This window comes from Mesoplodon bidens, assembly GCF_964165515.1.
Source record: "Mesoplodon bidens genome assembly, chromosome: 2".
Lineage (NCBI taxonomy): Eukaryota > Metazoa > Chordata > Mammalia > Artiodactyla > Ziphiidae > Mesoplodon > Mesoplodon bidens.
The window spans coordinates 28,638,397-28,661,635 of NC_138177.1; the positions used below are offsets into that span (position 1 = coordinate 28,638,397).

General features: G+C 38.7%; 1 protein-coding gene across 1 annotated transcript; it reads left to right on the top strand.

Moving 5' to 3' along the window:
• Positions 1-973: 973 nt before the first annotated feature.
• NTMT2 (N-terminal Xaa-Pro-Lys N-methyltransferase 2) lies at positions 974-18,875 on the top strand (the record flags this gene model as incomplete). The annotated part of the gene is given in 7 exon segments (XM_081224625.1): positions 974-1,131; positions 8,453-8,601; positions 11,638-11,813; positions 17,545-17,809; positions 18,584-18,705; positions 18,707-18,844; positions 18,846-18,875. Coding segments are annotated over 7 exon segments (1,038 nt in total).
• Between the last annotated feature and the right edge of the window lie 4,364 nt (positions 18,876-23,239).

A 23,239-nucleotide genomic window follows, 5' to 3' on the forward strand; every position in this document is an offset into this window, starting at 1 on the left:
TATGGCATCTCTGCAGGGAACGTGCCAGGGGAATAAGTACATTGAATCACTCTCCTCCAGCCTCCTGCTGGCACTACCCATTGGCAGAACTCAACCAGAAGCCAGAAGGCAAGGAAGTTCACTGATGTTGTCAATACAGTCCAGTCTCCAGTTGCACACAGTAATGTGGGAAGAGTGGAGAGCAGACCTGGAGGGACAATCAGAAGATACCCAGTACAGAAATCAAATGAGTACTTATGAGGAAAATCATATCCATTATAGGCAGAGAGGAAGAAACAGGCTTACACTACTAGGTATTGTTTAGAGCAAGCTAGATGGAAGAGTTTGGTGACAGAGAAGGGTATTTAACATCAGAACAGGCTTTCATATAATTGTGTCTCTTGAAGATCCTTAAAACTGGGAAACACACGTCCATCTCTATGAAAAGATTTGGGCAAAACTGTACTGATGAAAGAAGTGTGGGTAGCTAAGATGACTTTGAAGGGTCCTTGTAACTTGAGGATATGGCATTCCAGGAGGAGTGATGGAAATCGGGGAACTGGATCTCGTGCAAAATATTCACAACTCTTTGAAATGGAAATTAGGCTATTCCAATTTAGGAATCAAATTAAAGCAAGTATTCAGGGTGTTAGCCAGCTGTGCTCCTGCCTGTTTGAAGTGGCAGCTAAAGGAGGGAGGCGTGCTTTTTCCTGGATGAAGCAGGGTCTCACTCAGCCTGTTTTCATCTTTAGTTAGCACCTGTTGGCTTGGAGTGGTGTCAGCCAAGCAATCAGACGGTAGATGTGCCAAGTGTCTGACCTCCCCGTGTCTGCCGCCCCTCCCCCCAAACCCCGTGACACCTCTCCTGATACAGATGGACAGGGGCTGGTTTAAAATGACAGTTTCAAGTTCGTGTAGGAAGAGAAAGTTAATACAAAGAAACAGCCAGGCAAGCTTCCTTCTTCTGTAGGGATAACTATTATCCCCTTTCACCATGGCCTACCTGGGAGCCCACTTTGCCTTCAGATCCCGCAGGCAGAAGACCAATGATGAACTCAGTCGGCATAGCATGTCCTTTATTCTTCACAAAGCCATTTGCAATGACTTCTTTCGCAGCTATCTCTACCTGCTGGAAAATATTCCCCTGGGTAAGTGAGTCAGAGCAACTAGATAAGGGACAAGAAATGACTGGAGCAACTGTGTGAGATTGTGGGGCTTTTGCAAAAGGAATTAGAACAAGGACACTTTTCAGATAAAAAGGACACAACAACCAATGTCAGTGGGCTTAAATGTTTCAATGGCATTCTTTTATGGAAAGTGCAAAGATCAAGTATTGCCTGGCAGGGCAAGCCTCTATTTTGGGACTTCCATGCACCTCAGACAAGGGTAACTTGCTTCTCTGGGTGTTGGTTGCCTGAGTGTCAGGATTATAGAAATTAATTTCTTGAGTTTGGAAGGACATTTTTAATATTTGCAAAAATTTAGAGATGGGCAAATTAGGTAACTCAAAGATGAGAATATTAATACAGAAGCATATCAACAAAGAATTTTTTAAAAAGGCTAAACAATAATAGATCAAGGTTGTTGGTGTGTGTGGCTGTGTGTGAGTGTGTGTGTGTGTTTGTATGCATGAGCACACACTCCACATAATCCTTTCTGACCTTTCTAAATTACGATAATAGTCCAAGAGCTTAAAAGGAGCAGATTTTAGTTTGGTCTTTGAATATTAAGAAAAAAACTGGGCTGTAGTCTGTCTCCATTTTAGTTATTTCCTCTAGTTTTCAGGGAATTGGACAATAGGGCAATAAAAAGCTTATCTGGTTTGTCTACACCACTTTTCTCAGCCTCTGTGAAAATGGTTACTTCAGGGCACTCTTAACAACACTGAAGAGGAAATAACTTGCGATTAAGGAGTAAAGTATCTCCCTTTGATTTATATTTCCCCCCCATGAAAGCAGGAACAGTGTGTATCAACCCCAGTCTGCTTTGTTAAGCTTGCTGAAAGCCCCATTGTACACTTGATGTGGCCAGGGTTTCCAGACGTGAAAGGAGCTACATAATTCTTTGTATTGCATTCAAAACTATGTTAGCAGCTTACCAAAGTCTCTTTCTATAAGTCCATTTCTGAAGGGAATCTTTAACTCTAGACGTACAAATACTTTCATCTTATATTTATATGTATGTCTTATAAAAATTTCTCATTCATGACTCTATTTGATCCTCACAGCCATGCTATGTGATAAATAGGGTATTATTATTTTTCCACCCACCTTCTCACTCTCGCCCCCTATCTTATTTTTTCAAGTGAGGAAAAGAAAATTCAGAGATGGTGAGATCTAATCTAGATAGGTCTCATCTAGATACCAAAGCAAGAACCCAAGACCAGGGCTCTTTCTGGTAGATAGCACTACGCATGAGTAATTCTTTTAGGACATAGTGTACACCTCATTTGTATTCAAATGGAAAAATTAGAGCAGTCTATTTGGAAGGTGATGACGTTCTGACCACTCCACATATTGTCAGAGCATTGCTTTTCTGGAGACGCTCTTTGGGCCACACCTCAATAACAGTAGCTTGTTGGCTCATGTTGCATTAGTCTGGAGAAAGATATTAATTACAATAACTTATGAGAGGTTCACTAAGGGGCAGATGACTGCCAAATTTTAAAAATAATTATTAGAAAAGAAACTCATCTCTGAAAGTAGCTAAAGATGAATTGAAAGACCCCAATAAATATTTATTAGACAAATTAAGGGCCCCTTACTAATAATTAATTGCAGGTTACCAATGTCCTGAGTCCAAATTCTAGCACTGCTAGTGGTAGAGAAAATCACCTCTGCAAGTTACGAAAGTCTCTGAGCATCATTTTCCTCAAAACTGTGGGGCTGTTGGAGGATTCAATGCAATTATATATGTGAAACTAGCCAACGCTCAGTAAGCATTAGCTTTTTATCTCCTTCCTTAGAGTCAGATCTCTTTTAAAGTCACCACGTAGCCTTCCTTAGAACAGGCATTACCGAAGAGGATAAGCTTAATTTGCTATATGGGAGTTTTCAGGCTGCCGTGGATATTAGTCTTTTCAGTTTGGAAATAAAACTCAGCCCCACTGAAGTGTTTTAGAGTTGGCTTCCCCTCCTCCTGGTGATTTCAAGACTTCATAGAAATGAAAATAAAGCCCTTCTTTAAAAAGGTTGGGGAACCCTACTGTAGAGTCTGCACAGAGAGTTTGTTGTTTGGGGTAGTTATGGGAAGAACAGTGGCTAACCGGACTCTTTGATTCCTTCTTTCCTTCCTTCCTCCCTCCAACTGCCTGTGTTAGGCAGCCAGGCTCACACCAGCACACCGTGCAGTGACATTCAGTCATGGGGACATTTGCTGAAATATCCCCGGCTAGCCTCAGTGATTCATGGAGAAGCAAGAGCATGCATATTCAAAATCTCCAATGGAGAACTTAGCTATGCCATTGAATACGACAGGTCTTCACAAAGAAATGGGAACAAGCTTATTACTATTCTCAGTGGTTTACATATATTATCTCAGTTAATCCTCACAACATCTCTATTATGTGGTGCCGTTATTTTCTCCAGCCTATATCTGAGGAACAGAGGAAGTAAGTAACTTGCCAAAGAGCATGTGGTAGCGAGTGTAGAGCAGGATTAGAATCCAGGCAGTCTAGCTCCATGGTCTGTCTTTTTTAACCACAAAATCATGCTGCCTCCCAGTGTAAATGGCAACTTGACAAATGAGAGGCGCAATATAAGTTTTACCACATTTTTTTGAATTGACAGGAATACAAAACATAGTCTATGAGGAGCACTGGCTTTCTACTGAGATAATCAACAAGATGGGCAGCCAGTGAGTAGGTTCATATAATCTAGTTTTACCAGCCCAAATTCAGTTGGAGGCTTGGAGTGAATGAATTTTCCAAAGGTGGCTGTTTGTGAACAAATCAGAAGTAGAATAGGAAAACAATTCATATAAATCTCCAGTTTGTAGACCAGTGCATGCAGGGGCCTATATATGGCCCAACTGGAGATGTTCATATAATTACTCCTCAGTAATTCTTCTAGCACTATCCACAGCATATTTCTAGTACATAGAAGTCAGCGAATATTTATTAATTATATATTGAGCAAGAATCTATTACTCCTGGACATTGTTAAAGGCTTAGTTTAACTTCACATTTAGAGCAATAGTTCCACGTGGTTTAGCAAAAGGAACAAAGGCTTTGCATTTATTTACTTGTTTGTTTGTTTGTTTATTTTTAACATCTTTATTGGAGTATAATTGCTTTACAGTGGTGTGTTAGTTTCTGCTGTATAACAAAGTGAATCAGCTATACGTATACATATATCCCCATATCCCCTCCCTCTTGCATCTCCCTCCCACCCTCCCTATCCCACCCCTCTAGGTAGTGTATTTGGTGCTGTATATATGTCCATGCCACTGTCTCACTTCGTCTCAGCTTACCCTTCCCCCTCCCTGTGTCCTGAAGTTCATTCACTACGTCTGCATCTTTATTCCTGTCCTGCACCTAGGTTCTTCAAAACCGCTTTTATTTTTAGATTCCATGTATATGGAATACGGTATTTGTTTTTCTCTTTCTGACTTAAGACTTTGCATTTAAATAGGTTTGGGTTAGGGCCTGGCTGTGATGCTTCATTTCTGTGTAATATTGAGTAAGTTACTAAATCTTTCTGATTTTCTCATTACTTACCTGTAAAATGATGATTATAATCCCAGTTTTGTAGTGTCGTTGTGAGGATCAGAGTGTGAAGAGATGACATGAGTGAGAGTGCCTAGCATAATGCCTGGAACATAGGAGGTACCCACTAATGGTTAGTAACCAACCCCCCTTCACTTACCCGTTTTTAGAGAATTAGGCTCTGAGGAGGAAATTGAGAACAATGGCCATGCCTTTGCCATCGCAATTAAAAACTAGAATTAATAAAAACATTTCCTATAATACACTTGGAACTTCCAAATGAAACTCAGCATACAACTCTTGGCATTTTTCAAATTGATTTCATGCCTGTGGTAGGCATTGCTGCACAACTTTTTGTACAGTGATACATTTTCCAAATGTTTATTGTTACCTTTGCAGTACAAATGCTGTAAGATCATTTTTTCACTTTAAAGAAATGAAGAACCAGATAATTTCCCTTTATTTAGCAGACTTTCAGATACCCTGTGTTAGATGGATGAAATATGAGTTTTGGATTTAAATAGACCTAGGTTTAAATCCCAGTTGTGTCACTCACTGGCAGTTTACTTAACCTCTTGATGCCCTGTTTTCTTCTGCAGATAATCACATTTATCTTACATATTCAGTTAGATATAAATGCTTAGCATATGTAGCACATATATACATATTTGATCAGTGATAGCTAATATTTTTTATTATTTGGGTATGCCTAATTAGGAGAGAAGATATATCCTCCTATAGTTTTTCGTAAACTGCAAAAAGTGTGACTTATTTGTGATTATGCTGGTTTTTCCTTATAGCCATTCACTACTTTGCTGAACCTGTGTATTATTCAAAGAACAAAAAGCAAGACAATATTCCTTTATTCAGTGAACGTTTAAAGGAGGCCTGCTATGTGTTAAGTGTAATTGTAAGTCCTAGGATTACAAGGAAAATAAAATAGAGCTTTATCCTGAGAGTCTAGTGTAGGAGAGAGACCTACAGAGATAATTTTTGTGGAATGTGGAAATCGTGATGCAGACCACTGCAGGATGCTGCAGAGGTGCAGAGGAGGCGTGGTGACTGCTGAATCAGCTTCTGACTCTTCTGATGCAAACTCTCACCATGAAAAATCTGTCCCCAGTATCTTCACCTGAATTCTGACCTTTCCAAATTTGACAGTGGGTCAGGCAGAACACTCAAGTTGGAATAGAGTTAGGAAGACACTCAGCCAAGTGGGCAGGGGATGTGATGTGTGGTGGGAGCTTGAGTACATTCTTGCTAAAGAGGGGAAAGTGTATTTTCCCTCCTTTTCCACCTCTGCTTACGTTATTTGTGTTGAAGGCTGAAAAGAATTTAGGGAACACTGAAATAGCTCTCAGTTGAAAAGAAAAAAACCCACTAAAACTTTCAGGATAGGCAGTGCATTATTTTAGAGGCAAGAAACACCAGACACCTAAAGCATGCAGGGAAGAAATAAAACCTAGAGGACCTCTCAGGGTAATTCTGAGACTTGTTAATGATGACTTTCTAGCATTCTGGCACACACAGACCCTTGGATTTTACCAGGAACATTGATAAAATCCCACTTCCTACCATTTCCTGTTGGTGAAAACACAGGTATGACTTTGGTTTTTTTTAGATTCCATATGTAAGTAAGATCATACATTATTTATCTTTCTCTGATTTATTTCACCTAGTATAATGCCCACAAGGTCCATCCATGTTGTCACAAATAGCAGGATTTTCTTCCTTTTATGGCTGAGTAATATTCCATTGTGCCCAGGTACATTTTCCTTCCTTCCTCCCTTCCTTCTTTCCATCCTCCCTTCCTCCCTCCCTCCCTCACTTCTTTCTTCCTTCCTTAAATTTTTACCATTACTTCTTTAATGGCTAAAATGAGAAGTCATCACCTACAAACCTCTTTTATGGGAGATCTTACACTTCATAAGGGCATCTTCTAGTTGGACTTTCTTTTCTCTTATAGACTAACTTGATTCAATATTCTATCTCCGATCATTTCAAACTTACCATTTAAATCTAGCCTACATATCCTCTGAAGACTCCCAGGTCAATTTTCAGTTGACAAACAGGTCTAACGTTTGGAATAAAGTCTAACATAGTTATATCCAACTATTAAAAAGAGAAAAGGAAAAAGGTACTCAGCAAACATAGACACTTATCTCTCAACAAAATTTTTCTTAGAGAGTTCATGAGATCTTTATTCTTCTTCAGGGCAAATTCACATGTACTTTATTTTTATTTTTGTAACAAGTAAGCCATTGGAAGGTCCTTGGGAGTTCAACTCATAATGTAGGTCAAGAAATAAGTACCATATTATATCAAGAACTAATAGGGTGTCTAGCCTCTGTCTTAGACTACCCCAAGTTTCACAAAAACATTGCAATCATGCAAGAATAAGCCACTAGATGTATTTCTATAATAAAAAGGCACAGGCTGATGACTGATAACCTTATCTGAATCAACTGGCACCATTGCAGGAGCTATCAAGAAGGGAGAACCTGGGGCTGGCCATTACACCTCATATATCTTTTTAGTGAAATGTTCCTGTCAATTAGGTGACAAACCCATTACCATAAAAACTTACCTATTGAGTCTGACCCCTGCTGAACTTGGCATTCACTTGTAGTCTAAATGTTGCTGGCATAATGGACCATTCCCATTTCCAGATTAAGGGTTTTAATAAACTCCACCAACTTGTTGACTTAACCAGGTGATGATGAGTGTGGCTGTTTTGCTGCTTTGGTTGGATCAATGAGAGAGTACTGGGCTGTGGCTTGCCTGTGATCCCAAGAAGCATTCAACTCTGGGAAGACTTTGTAAGCTGTGATTTCCTAGCCTGCTTTTCTGAGACATACAGAAGAATTTGGAACAGTCATGTTTTTGGCATGGCGAAGATTAATTTTTGTTGTCCCTGTTGAAATTATCAGCATTTCTTGAGCTACCTGATTACACAACACTTTACCAAGTACTAGGGAAGGGGGACTGGTGTAGGTCAGTGGTTTCCAATGTTTTTGAACATAAGGGTGCTCCTTTTAATGTTTTATTTTCTCAATCAGTAACTAACTTGAGTATAAAATGTCAAAAAATCTATATATTATTAATAGTTTTAAAAGATTTGTATTTTTTAAATGACAATCTATTGTTGGTTAATATATATGGGAGATATAGTATATAACATTGTTAGTCTCTAGAAAATAAAGTACATGGGAACTGATTCCTATACCCCTTTAAGCAAATTCATGATCATTCAAGGGTCCAAATGTTGGCCACATCCAGTGTTTTCAAGTTGGGAAATACTGATTTAGCTCCACAGATGAAGCATACTAAAATGGATAGTAGTAGTGTTTATTGGATTTTTAACTTTTAGAATCAAAATTTGGGATTATGTAACCATTGTTCAATTCAAAGCCAGGTAGTGCATTAGTCCAATGTCACAATCTTTGTTTACCTGAAGAAAAATGTTCCTAGTTAAGGTTAAATAGATTGTCTTTTCTTATACTCCTTCTACATAAAATTATGTCATATTTTGGTTTGCTTCATATCCTGATTGTAACATTTTTATACTGTTGTATATTTTACTTAGAATTTTCAACTGTCTTTTATTTTTGTTGATTGAGGTTAAAAATATGTCTTCCTAAGAATATCACTATGTCTCCTTACTTCTTACCTACTATCTATTACCCAGAATCCAGTTCATTCTACTTCCTGAAGATATTTTTTTAAAGCCTATGTTTTCTGTTGTAATATAAGCTGATTTCTTTCTAGATCTGTTAGTATCTGTCATTTTGGGATTTCTTTTCATTGGATTCCTGGGTTAATTTCATTGTCTTTCATTGTATATCTTCTCTTGATTTTAACCCTCATTGGGCTGGAATATAGCTTCAAAAAACTTCTGAAGGATGAATCCATGGGAGGTAAATATTCTTTCACCATTTGAATGGTAACAAATTTTAGCCTCAAAATAATTTTCCCTCAGAATATTGATGACACTGCTCCACTGTTTTCCAGGGTTTCTGATGAGATCTGATTCTAAGCCTGATTCTAGTTCTTTGAACATAGGATTGCCAGATAAAATATAAAAAGCCGGCTAAATTTAAATTTAAGATAATCAATGGGGCTTCCCTGGTGGCACAGAGGTTGAGAGTCCGCCTGCCGATGCAGGGGACACGGGTTCGTGCCCCGGTCTGGGAGGATCCCACATGCCGCGGAGCGGCTGGGCCCGTGAGCCATGGCCACTGAGCCTGCGTGTCCGGAGCCTGTGCTCCGCAATGGGAGAGGCCACAACAGTGAGAGGCCCGCATACCGCCAAAAAAAAAGATAATCAATGAACAATTTTTTAGTATAAGTATGTCCCATGCAATGTGTGATATTTCAAGTGTATTTATACTAATAGATTATCCATTGATTATCTAAAATTCAAAACTAATTGTGTGTCCTGTATTTTTATTTGCTAAATCTGGCAACCCTACTTGAAGGTCAACAAACTTTTTCTCTCTAAATAACTTAATGATCTTCTCATTACTCTTTGTGATTTGAAATTTCCTAAGGATATGTATAAATGTGACTTTTATTTAATTATTAGCATTTTTAAATCCATACTGCTCAGTACTTTTGGACCTTATAGTCTCTTTCAGCTCTAGGAAATTGTTTTCTATTATTTCTGTAATAATTTTCTTCCCTCCATTTTCTGTTTTTGAGACTCCTAATTAGCTTGATGTTGGGTCTTCTGAATTGTCTTTTTTTTTTAAATATTTTTCAAATTTTCTTTTTGATCATAGCTCATTCTTTTCATTGAATTCTGAGCACTGATGGAATGTACTTAGCACTTTCAACTCATACAACTTTTATTTATTTATTTATATCTTTTTGGCTCTGCTGGGTTTTCATTGCTGCACGCGGGCTTTCTCTAGTTGCGGTGAGTGGGGGCTACTCTTTGTTGCGGTGCGCAGGCTTCTCATTGTGGTGGCTTCTCTTATTGCGGAGCACAGGCTGTAGGCGTGCAGGCTTCAGTAGCTGTAGTGTGCAGGCTCAGTAGTTGTGGCTCACGGGCTCTAGAGCACAGGCTCAGTAGTTGTGGCACACAGGCTTAGTTGCTCCATGGCATGTGGGATCTTCCCGGACCGGGCTCGAACCCGTGTCCCCTGCATTGGCAGGTGGATTCTTAACCACTGCGCCACCAGGGGAGTACATGAATTAAGTCTTTATAGCTCTAATCTTTTTACTTCTATTTTCCATATCTATCTTTTCCTTTATGTCCTGATAATTTACTCAACGTTATATTCCAAAGTGTTTGGTAATCAAAATTTTAATTTCTAAGAATTCTTTATTATTCTTTAAATTATCATTTTCTTGACATCTTTGATTTATGGATACACCTGTTCTTATACCTCTTCAAGGATGTAAGTTTTTGTTTAGTTTTGGTTTAAATTCTCATTCATTTCCTGGATTATTTCTATTTCCTTTGGGGTCAGTTTTGATTGTCTATCTGTATCTTTGTTTTTCAGACTGCCATTTTACCCCCATGTGTTTGGAAATCATTGTTTATCCATAGTTAGAAATGAAGGATTTTAGGTAATGATTTTAGGTAATGGAGAAGGTTTCCTCTGTTATATACTTCTCCACTGAATAGAAAGGATGACAAGAAGCTCTACATTTGCTGGTAGATCTTGCCAGACTCTGAGTATGAGCAAATGAGGTACTTGGAATCCTCTATATGCTAGAATGAGTAGTGTTCTAGGATTCCAACATTAACTGGTCTTTTTCTCCTAAGGCACTTAATTAATTTTTTTTCCTTTTTTTTAGAGAAGAGACATATTTACCCTCCCTAGGATTATAGCTGTGCTGCTTGTCACTTTTGTGGGGAGTGCATTGGTCACCTCACCAGTTGGCCTGTAGACAGATTTTTTTTTTTTATTAACTCTTACTTCCTTTTGCAACTATCCCGAGCTGTAAATTCTTTAGCTCTGTTCCATCTACTTTATCTGTTTTTGTCTTTCAGAAATTTGTTGAAATCATGAATCCATTGGTGGCCCCTTCTCATTTTCTACATTGTTAAGGGTTGAGTTTATTAAAGCGATTCTTGGGGAATACTGGGGAGCAGGGAGGACAAATGCATGTTTTCAGCCTACAATCTTGAACCATAAGTTTCTCCCTTTTATCTCACTTTCTATCATTTCCTTCTGAATATCCTCTAATGAAAATATTTTATATCTGCAAGTGTGCCTTTTGGTTTAAAAAACACACTTAAATGCATACTCATTTACCCCTCAGAAGTAAAACACATGTTTTTCTAAAAATAAATGTCTTAAAATACCTGAAATAATGAAATGACATAGTATATGTGAATATGCCTAGTACACTACCTGGTACAGAATAGTTGCTCAATAAATATTATATTTCTTTTTATTATTTTATTTTCAGAAGATAGAGCTCAAGCACATTTTCTGTAATGTTGGTACAAAGAGATATTTGGGTATGAGTTGCATAAAAAAAGAGATGAAAAAATAGCTATGCGTAATCTACCTCGTGATTAGAAGTAAAGATTAGTGATTAAATTCTCATAAAATATTTGGAGGTCAAAGGTAAAAGTTACTTTGAAGCTTGCGATATTATTTATTCTACTGTAGCAAACACTGTTCAGCTTTTTTTAATACAGTGACAAGCTATTTTTAAAATTAAACTCTAGTGTTATTAAATCATGAAAATGCCACATGATTGTGATTTATGCATGAGATACCTGAAGATCATAGGAGTTAAGAACTTTACCCAAGGTTACATAGCAAGTAAGTCACTGAGCCAGAACTCAAACCCAGATCTTCTGACATCAAACTAATACCCTTTCTTCCACAGCACAAATTTGCAGGCTTCTAAGAGGAAATTCAATGCATGATAAGAATAAACTTGTTCTGCCATTTAAATACTGATAAATATTAATAATATTTCATTTGCAGTGAAATTGTGTGCTTTAACAAGTCAAGTCATCAATGGTGAGATGCAGTTCTATGCCAGAGCTAAACTCTTCTACCAAGAAGTACCAGCTACAGAAGAAGGTATGATGGGAAATTTCATTGAACTGTCCAACCCAGATATCCAGGCCTCTCAGGAATTTCTTAGGAAATTTGTTGGGGTGAGTTATCCAACTGCAGTTTGATGAGGAGGCAAAGTCCTTGCAAACATTGAGCTCACATGCTTCTGTGTTGTTGCTTAAGTCATATTAAAGCACTATGGCTCTGCCAAGAGTTTAGTGTGAAAGCCTGTTTTAAGATGTTCAGAAAGGATAGGTCACATTAAATGACTGGTTTGTCCCACTTGGCATTTCACCCTCCTAGCACCAGCTAATTTCTTATGCTACAGGGGAAGGTGGACTAGCAGTGTTAATATTACAATTAGTGGATTAAGAAGACTTCTCTTGGGCTTCCCTGGTGGCGCAGTGGTTGAGAGTCCGCCTGCTGATGCAGGGGACACGGGTTCGTGCCCTGGTCTGGGAAGATCCCACATGCCGCAGAGCGGCTGGGCCCGTGAGCCATGGCCGCTGAGCCTGTGCGTCCGGAGCCTGTGCTCCACAACGGGAGAGGCCACAACAGTGAGAAGCCTGCGTACCGCAAAAAAAAAAAAAAAAAAAAAAAGAAGACTTCTCTTTCAGAGTCTCATAGATAAACAGTTGATACCCAGATGATTGATGAGAGATCATGCCATTTTGGATTTGGGGGTGATTTTTTGAGTCCCTGTAATAAAAATTCAATGTTGTAAGGAAATGCAAGCTTATGTTCAGTCTAAAAGTGGTAAGTATAGTAGAATCTCTTTATATTATTCTATACATAGTTGAGACATTGCCTTGAAAGAATGTGATCCCTTTGTAGACTTGGTGTTGGGTGAAACTCCACTTCCTTACTTCCATGCCATATGAAGATGGATCATATATTGTAGGGGTCAAAATCTTGGGCTCTAGAGTCATTACAGTTCTTCTTACTGTATAAGCAACCTTGGGCTTATTCCTTAAATGCTCTTAAACCTCAATTTTTCACCTGTGACTAGGGCATAACCACAGAACTCACCTCATAGGATAATGTGAAGCTCAAACGAGATAATATAAGTCAAGTGCTTACTTTAGTGCACATAATTATTGCCCAATAAATCTAATGTATTGCTACTACTACTAATAACAAGCTTTCATAAAATGCATTCATTATATTTTAAGGAGCTTCATTCAGTTGTTAGAATAGACTTAACCCTCACAATAAAGCTGTTGTTGGTTCTACTGAGAACAAAATCCTACCCAGCAAATAGGTTTTGTTCCAATTCTCTATGAAGTCATTCGTTTGAAATTTGGTGTCCATTTTATTCTAATGAAGGAAACATTAAGAATATTATGAATATTTGGGGTTATGTTGTCAACCTATTTAGAAGCATAACATTAATAATATCCCTAGTGTTGAGGTGAGGTTCACTTCACATCCAGCTTCCCTGGAGCACCCTTTGCCTGAGTATAGAAAAAAGGATCAGGATGGAGCACCCATTGGGCCAAAGTGGACATCATCTGTGGCCATAAAGGACTATGGAGCTAGAGATGTTGGCTGGGGCTATTTCTAGGTCAGGTTAACCTGGAATATTTTTAAATGAGTGTTGCTGACTGATTTCACTGAGCACTTTTTCTGAGATAGTCAGTCACTCTGATAAGCACTTTAGAAGCACTGTCTTATTTACTCTTCATAACAATTCTGTGAGGTAAGTACTATTATCATTTCTTATTTTCACAGTTGTGGAAACTGAGGCTTGGAGAGGTTAAGTAAGTTTTCAAGGTTACACAGTTGGTAAGAGACAGAGCTGGGACTTAACGCCTGGCAAGGTCTGTCTGACACCAAACTCCCTGCTCTTATCCACGACATATTTTTTCCATTTGTCTCATGAAGCAGAAAAATCCCTGCTTTGTGTGTGTGTGTGTGTGTGTGTGTGTGTGTACCACAGACCTCAACTCTCCTCCAGTCTGGCCAAGAGCAATCCCTCCTGCTCGCCTCATGGTGAGGCTGACTTTGATCCCAGTGCATTTCAGAAGCTTAGTTAGTAATCCAGCTGTCTTGTCACTCCATGTGGAATGCCAAGCTGACCACAGGGATGCTGGTCAGACAGAGCCCATACACACGCCCATGGACTCGGGAAAGGAAACAGCCTTGTGCTTGCATATTTATGTTGGAAAAGAGCAGCCTGCTCTTTTCAAACAAATATAAGGAGTCCTTCTTAGTAGACTAGGCTCATTGTGAAGCTGTGACCTCTAACTAAGTACAAACACAGTCTTTTTAAAGAAATGATATTTTGGTACTTTGACCTTAATAATATGCTAAATTAGTATCCAGGTCAAGATACAAGGAGTTAGGGAATATGAGTATCTGACATGATTTATCCTTGTGTCAACTGGGAAAAGACAGATTGTTTAATTTAAAGTTTTTCTTTCCTTTCAACACTTAGTGACATGAGACAGTGGGAAAAGGTGTTTAAACTTGTTGCAAATGTGCTTACTTTAGCAAATAAACAAATGATACCAAGATGATGTCAACAGCATAGCTGATAACATTCCTTACTTCTAGCTTTCTATTGGGGAAAGTAGAAATTTATAAAAAGTAATTGGTATTTGATGATATTTATCTCTTGACATTTCTCAGAGATTGGATGACTAAAAAATTTGGGGCTAACTTGTATTTCATGGTTTTTTTAAAGTGGCATTTAGCACTTTCATTTTAGTTTTTTTTTTTTTTTTTGCGGTACACGGGCCTCTCACTGCTGTGGCCTCTCCCATTGTGGAGCACAGGCTCCGGACATGCAGGCTCAGTGGCCATGGCTCACAGGCCCAGCCGCTCCACGGCATGTGGGATCTTCCCGGACCGGGGCAAAACCCATGTCCCCTGCATCAGCAGGTGGACTCTCAACCACTGCGCCACCAGGGAAGCCCTCATTTTAGTTTTAAACTCCAATGGAAAGAAGGTAAAATAATATTCTTCAAAACAAAATACATAGGCAGAATCAAAATGGAAATGAAATTTCTAAGAATATTTCACTATTTTATATGAATCCATAAATATGAAGATAAGATAATAAATGAAAATAACAAAACATCTTGTCTTGAAATCACACATTGTATGTAGTTCTGGTCACATTCATGGAAGAGCATCAAACTTCAATCCAATCGCAATAGTGGGCAGCCATGATATCCAAGAGGCTAGAGATGTTGTTCCCAAGATCAGCCTTTAAATGTCCCTTCTCAGAGGTGCTGCATGTGAATGAGAGACAGAGGAATAAACGTGGTGCCAGGATATGAGAGGTAGTGCCAACCAAGTGGAGTGATATGCAATGAAGAGAACTAGGCAGTAGTGGCAAAGGGCTAAGGTGCTCAGGATTTGAGTGAAAGGCATATTTTGTATTTGTAAATAACTTGTTTCAAGGATAAATGCGGTCAGATATCACAGGTCTAAGTTGGTGAAAAATACACATCAGAGGATGCGCATTTTCAAGGAAGTTCTATTGCAAATATTTCACCTCTTTGGGCCCCAGTTTCTTTGTCTGAAAAAGTAGGGAGATTAGACATGAATGGTTTTAAAACTCCAGGGTTGTGCTGAGATCCTTCAAGGGCTTATTGGAAGAATGATAGGAAGGCTGAGTGGGTGAGGCCCTGCCTCACTTTAACCAGAACAGCTTCATAGTTATTTGTTCATTGAGAAAAAAGAGTTGAGCTATTATAACCTTCTTTAAATCCTCTGGCATAGATCTCTGTTGTCTCTGTTTTATTGTCCCATGGTTCAATTTTTAAAACCACTTGCTATAATAATGTGAGCAACATGATCAGTAGAGGCTTTAGGGCCAAATAATGATAAGAAAAAATTATAATGAGAATCTCTAGTTGAGCACACAGATTTCAACTAAAGTCATTTTCAGTAGCTTAAAATAATTTCCCTATATTTCCCTCCATCTTGTTTATGTTATAAATTTATTTAAAAGATGCTACTTTTATGGCCTTCATAACATAAAACTTTAGCCTAGACCTTTTAATGAATTAGCTTAGTTTAAATTATAATATCTGAATGAGGGATGTAGCATATTATAAGTAGGAATGGCAAACAAATGGCACATGTACTACCACTTCCCCTTCCCATACTCAAGGCAGACATAACTAATCAATCATAGACCTCTTCCTGATAAGTTTGAATGAAGCCTTAGAATTCTCTTCAACGTAACGTTAGACAGCTACTACCAAGGGAATCAGAGTTGTGGCACTCAAGGTGACAGCCCTAAGGTAGAACTGGCTTTGGATTCACACAGTTCACTGTTCAAATTCTAGTTCTGCCATTAGCTGGGTGATATTAAAAAAGTCTAAGGGTCCTCATCTCCAAATTGGAGAATAATCATTATCTTGTGGGGCTTTTTGATTACTATAGTTATTCTGGATGCAAAGAGCTTGCTACACACAAGCAGTCAATCAATCATGATTATTATTATTTCCTCTGAAAAGAAACTACAATTACTTCACTTTTTGTTCTTCTTTGTTCTTGCTGTAAGGAAGGCCTTTTGAGTGGACTGGAAAGCAGCATTTCTGATGTTTCCTTCTGCTTAAACTTCACCTTTTGATCCTTAGCCAATTTATTTTAAAAAAAAAAAAACCCTTAGGTCCTGAGAAATCAAGAGTAGACTTTCTCCTTAAGATCTTGATTGACAACTTCAAGTATCTTGTTACTGTAATTTCTAGCACAAAACCTATTCAGCAGCCATCCCAACTGTGACCAAATAATTTAGACCAGCTGAATCTTATATACACACACACACACACACACACACACACACACATATCCATATATATACATATATATGTATATATGCACATACACATATATAAACATATACATATCATAGATATATACTGGTCATATACACATACATATATGTATATGTGTATATTACTTTATAGAAGCAAGTTTGAGAAAGTTTTTATTGGCTTATTTCCTCCTACCTCTACCCCCTATTCATCTTTCACCCTCAGTTAATTTAATGCAGAGATTTTCTTTAAAAAAATTTCAGGGCTTTTGTGCCCAGTAACTCATGTAGCTTCTGGTATAAAAGCAGAAGACAATTTTTAGCATGAAAAGAGACAAGGAGACTTTGCTGCAACCACCTTTTATCCTCATGAATGTGCTGTGTGCCATTGAGGCTGAGTTTGAAGTAAAATCCTGGCCTGAGAATGGAACAGTTTGCATTTCCTCAGCTCAAGTCTTAAAAATTATCTTCCACACAAGAATAGTAGATAATTCAGAGCCCCCAAAATCAGTTCTGAAAAAAATAAAATTTCAGTTATCCATCCCAGTATGAACTGAAATGTTTTCATTGCATGAATTTGAAAAGTAATTTTGAAACTCTGAAAGACTCTCACTGCTTTGCTCTCTCTTTTCTTAACAAGGCAATAAGCTACGGTGCAGGTCCATTTAGCTGTGGGTTTGACCCAAATTTACAGTTAACAAAGTTCTATTTTCATAGGGCTTTTGAAGGCCCATTTATCTTAGAGAAAATTACCCAGTTTTCAAACTTAAGACATTATTTTCTAAAATCCTATTTTGAAATTCTTTGAAAGACCTATATTTGAATAAAATAAAGAAGGCAAAAACTAGACATGTTTGGATTTTCTTTGAAAAAAGTCATTGAATATTTTATAACTTGATTGTGGTAGTGTTTACATGCCTGTATACATTTGTCCAAACTCATTGAATGGTATACTTAAAATAGTACATTTAATTATATGAAATTGACCCAAATAAAGTTTATTTAAAGAGGTAATTGAGTGTCCAAACTCAGGGTGAGTGTGTTCCTGAAGTATTCCACAAGGTACCTTTCTGCAGGGGCCTGGGAGAGCTGGGACAGACTGTGCCCTGGATTGCGGCTCTGGGATAGGAAGGGTCAGCAAGCATGTCCTGTTGCTGGTTTTCAACACTGTGGAACTGGTGGACATGATGGAATCGTTCCTCCTCGAGGCACAGAACTACCTGCAGGTCAGAGGGGGCAAGGTAGAAAGCTACCACTGCTATAGTCTGAAGGAATTCACACCCCCACTGGGGAGATACGATGTCATCTGGATTCAGTGGGTCTCTGGTTAGTCCTGCATGGCATTGCATCTGCCACTCTCCCCTTTCCAGATAGAGAAGAAGAAAACACATGGGGCTGATTGGAGGATTTGTGGAGGTGGAACAAGGACTCAAAGGGAGGTCTGGCTATAGTTGTGCTTAGAACAGTTAGCTAGCCTTAGGTATCATGGGAACTCCCCCAAAGCTCTGGTCCTCCAGGTTTCTCCCATAACATCCTCTGAACAAGCTTGACAATTCCCATCCTTAGGGACGGAGTGCCTTTGGACCAACCTAAATCATAGAAGAAACCTAAATATTTGAAAAACTTTTAAAAGTGGGGACAAAAAGAGTCTATCTCCATTTACTGGAAAAACTAGACTTTCTTAGATTTAAATTCCCAGGAAATGAGACAGCGGTGAATTGGATTTTGGTCTGAGTGTGTGTGTGTGTGTGTGTGTGAGCCACAGAGGAATGATGACAGAGTTGGGCTGTCCAGGGGACATGGAGGGAACCCAAGGGATGAGCAATAGTTTATCTTGTGCCTGGGAGGTAGATAGACTAGGTAGGATAATATCTATTTTATAGAGCGTACACTGATTCACCTCAAAGAAGATACCTGTCCTCTTATCTAAATTCTCAAAGCCTCCTGCAGCAAAACAATTCAGGCTATTAAATAATTCATGACTGAGTGAACAAATGAGCTCCTGATTTGTAGCCTTGTGGTTGGTCCATCTTTCCTACTCACCTCCTTTCACACCCACCCTTTCATCCTGTTCCCCCTTTTACTTGGCCTCACCTGTAGGGTACCTGACCATTAAAGACCTTACATTTCTTTCCCGGTGCCGAAATGGCCTGAAAGAAAAGGGCATCATCATACTGAAGGACAATGTGGCTCGGGAGGGCTGCATCTTCCATCTGTCTGACGTCTTCCATCTGTGTGACTCGGGATATGGACATCCTCCAGAGCCTCATTAGGAAGAGTGGGCTGGTGGTGCTGGGCCAGGAGAAGCAGGACGGCTTTCCAGAGCAGTGCATCCCAGTGTGGATGTTTGCACTGCATAGCGATGGACACTACTGACCAGCAGTGGGAGTGAACAGCTGCACTGCACAGTAGTGCTTTGGGAAGAGGTGTTCTCCTCTGAGGTGCCCCTTGTAATTCACGTAGGAGTGAAGGGAAGGGACTACAGCATGTTTGGAAATGACTGATGTAATATGTACATGTTTCCACTAATTATGTAAGTACATGCACACACTCTGTGGATTTTCCAAAAGAGAAATGGAAAGTGGCATCTGGAAAAACTGCTAAACTGTACAAGTGTACACAAAAAACAGAAAAGGGAGCAACGTTCACAAAATCTAAACTGCCTTGGTCTCTGAAGATTTGCATTATAGAGTAGTTTAGGGTGGGTGGGGTAAAGCCTAGACCACCTTTCTCTGCCCTCATGCTAGATTCATTATACTTCCTTCCTCCTTGGGAATACTACTTCTCTAGATAAAAATCTCCCCCTAATTAAGAAGGCACCAGTCAAAATAATCTTATAAAAACAATTCCATTACTTAATTTTGTCTTTAGCTTTAGCAGAAAAAAAGACTATGGTTTCACTTTCTATTTTGGGTCAGTTTCACCACCCAGTGATGTAATATGGATATAATTTGATAACAAAAGTCTGCATTTCAGTGATGGGAAAGTGTCTCCTTTCAGGAGAAAATGTTTTACCCTTGAAATTTCAGCTGTGAACATATAAGTAAATGTCATTGATAATCTAATTTTAGCCATTGGCTTCCAACACAACTTGCTTCATTGCAGCTGCTCCTGTTTCCTTGATTGATATGACTGTACATTGGAAAGAGAAACGAAATGATAAACCTGAAAATTGAACTAACTGGATTAATTTAAGGCATTGGTTTAATTAAAAATTATCTAAAATCTTTCAAAAACAAAAATGTAATTAATTTTTATTAGCAGAATGTTTAAATATAACAGCTACTGTATTTGAAACACTCTCATATCTTCATGTGAAGGACATTTGTGTTTTGATATATATCGAGTCTTCTATGAAATGCAATCAATTTAAGTAAAGAAAGTCTATTGTATGGATATGCTATCACCATAAAAATCATGTTTGTAAGTCATATCTCTAACTTAGGAGGAAAACAATTATTCTAAAACATTTACTACCTTGATATAACCTTACCTAGGTAGTTTCATTTATGTCCTGGAAAATTATGTCACTTACTCTGCCACTGGCACCTTCCAGCTGCAGAATGTTGTTCACAGTGCTCTAGGGTAACGTAACAGAATGTGAGTTAGAACCATTGGTGGAGAAGCCAGAGACCAGAATTAAATAAAATGGGGGATCATTACCAAACAGACTGAGTAATATGACAAAACAAGGGTACTCAGGTTTTCATCCTTCGTGTCTTGGAGCAAATTAACTGAATCTTCCTTTTTGGCCCATCACAGGAATTTTCTGTTTCTTTTACCTGAGCACCCTTATTCTCTTACTTCTTGACTTTACGCTTTGCCAGTACTCACATGCTGATTGACAAAATTGTCCATTTTCTCTGCTCCTTGGCTCCTCAAGGAGGAAATAACAGACTTGTCCTATGAATATGGATGTATGATCTTTAACTCAGGGGAGTCTTTGAGGTTGAGCAGCAGTCCTTTTTCTCATCCTAAATCAAATCATTTTCCATTCTCCTTAGAAAATTTCCAGATCTTTATTGTTTCACAAAGTTTCCCCAAACCATATCTCTCTGTAATTTAATTGAGAATGTAGAAACTGGTGAGTAAATGTATCAACATCCCCTCTCTTTAACAAGTTGATAATTAGTACAAGGTAAAGGGAAGAGTAGCTTGAGAGATGAGGCCATCGGAGCCAAATCATGCTGCCTAATAGGTCATGTGAAGGTCTGGACATGTTATTCAAAGAACAAGGGAAAGATCTTGAGGTTCCAAGTAAGGGGCTGATTGTTTTGGTCTTCTAATGCTGTAGAAAGAAGACATTTGGAGTGAGACCTACTCCAGCCATCTTCAATCTAATTCAGTAAGCCATACACGTTGCTGATGTTTATCAACACATCTCTGTTGTATTATAAGTGACAATCTACATTAGTTCACAAATTCTGTCCATAGTCCAACTGCCCCAGGATCCTTTGGGCAATTTTTATAAAATAGAGATTCCCAGGCTCTGTCTCTGTGAGAGTTTGATTCTGTGAAATGGGATCAAATAACTGGTATTTTTGTAAGGTCTCAAAATGATTCATTAGTTTTGTTTGAGGACACTGATAGGGAAAAGGGTGTCGAACTGGGCCCTTTAGAGTCAAAGGAAGATAAGACAGTGCAGGCAAGAAAGCAGGCCAGGTTCAGGGAAGTAGCTAGATGGTGAAATCTATTCTCCACGCTGATGCCAATCTTTCTAAAACATAATCTGACCATGTTATGTATAAACTTTCAGTGACTCCCCATCACTGATACGATGAATTCCCATCACCTTAGAATGACATATAAAGCCTTTTGTGATCTAACCCTGGCTTCCATCTCCAGCCTCAGTTTTCCCACATCCCCTGCAGCCGTACTTAATTATCAATACTTATAGATCTCTAAAGGAGCTATGATTTATGGCTCATGGCATTTATTGACGTTACTTCCTTAGAATAGAACATCTCTCATTCTTCTTTTGTCTGGCTCAGACTGCATAGATGTTATTGGCTCTAGGAAAGCTTCCCTCACCCCCCAGGTGCTGGCTTAGATGCCGCTACTCTATGCTACCCTCATACCCTCTGCTTAACGTATTACAGTACTTATCATGTGCATTGTAATTGCCTGCTTACTTGCCATTTCCTCTATTAAATTCTGAGCTTCTTAATGGAGCATTCATGTTAGAGTCTCAGTCTTTAGCAAATGCCCTAGCACACTGCAGGAACTCCAACTTTTATTGAAAGTATAAAAGTAGGAAGACTCAGGAGGCAGTCTGTGTTTCTGGAGGCATCAAACAGGAATCAGAGCAAAGCATCAGGAAAAACCAAGGGCTTCTGAAGTTCCACGAGCACTGGAATGTGCAAGACTGGACAAAAGAGTGATCAAACAGTGCAAGCTGGCAAGAACCAGGAAATGCACAGAAATAAGAAGGCAGTGAGCTCAGGGATCATACAAGCATCTGGGAGGAGATTGTAGCAAGAAAATTAGGTCCTGCGGTAAAATCCTGCCTGATTAGGAAATCTCTTTTTTTTAACAGGAGCCGACTCAAGGATATGACCAACCAAAGCCCATCGTTTCATTAGGTGGGAGGGTGTACCTCGTAAGAGAGATATGTTAAAGTTGAGAGTAGGTGTTAACAAAGTGACTCACAGGTGAATCCTCACCTGTTACCTGCTAAGCAACAAGTCCAAAGAACCAACCAGTTTCGATGAAGTTAATTCTTCTGTGAATGTTGAGGAGAAGTAGAAGTTGCTCACCTCTACTTCACAGATGAATTAATCACAAACATGCCTGCCATTCTAGATTAACTTTGGAGGACCCCTTGGTTTATACAGTGACTCATGAATAGGCACAGTCTTCACCTATCTCCTCTTCTGAGAACCTGAGCCACCCCTCCTCAGCATCAGTATAGAAGCATGCCAAGTCTTAAGGGGTCAGCAATTTTATACATTCAGGACCATCGTAAAAATATAACACAAAATGAACAAGGTCATCCACGTGAAAGATGATCTGCTTTATATTGTGGACACATTTTGGCCCCATTCTGGCTTTTTTTTTTCTCCACCATTTCCTGTAACTGGCCTGTTTTGAGTGATGTATTGGGGAGAAGACCTGTGTCAGATATACTCAGCTGCCTGTCATGAGTAATTAAAACCAGTTGTGTTATTGCTTTCCTTAGTTCTAGCTGACTCTTTGATGCTTTGGTGTCTATACCAGAAAACTACCTCTTACAATCATCAGAGGCCAGTGCTTTTGCAGAGGTCACTGCAAGTTAATTAAGCAAATATGTGAAAAATAGTTTTAAATTATCTCAATTAGTAGTGTGTGTATATACTTGTATCTAGAGCTGGGGTTGAGGAGAGACTTTTAAAATAATAACTGACTTGCAGAGTTAATGATTTGGTGTCAGAGAACTATGCACATACAGCACCTTTGTTCATTAAGTTGGCATTATTTGTCCTTTTGCTGTGTGACAGGCTGTATTACTTACTGCAAATATACATATAGAAAATGTCCAAGAAGATCATGACACTGTAATGGGCAAGAGAGATACATAAATAATTATAAATCAGGGTAAAGAGGACTAAAACAATAGCATGAACAAAGAATTAAAGTAATATACAAAATAGAGTGACTCACTACATCTCTGGGATTTGAGGGAGGCCACACAGATTCCATTCATTCAACAAATATTTTTTGAAAAAAATATGCCTTGCACTGCTCTAGGGTCTCAGGTTACACAGGGAATAAAAGCCA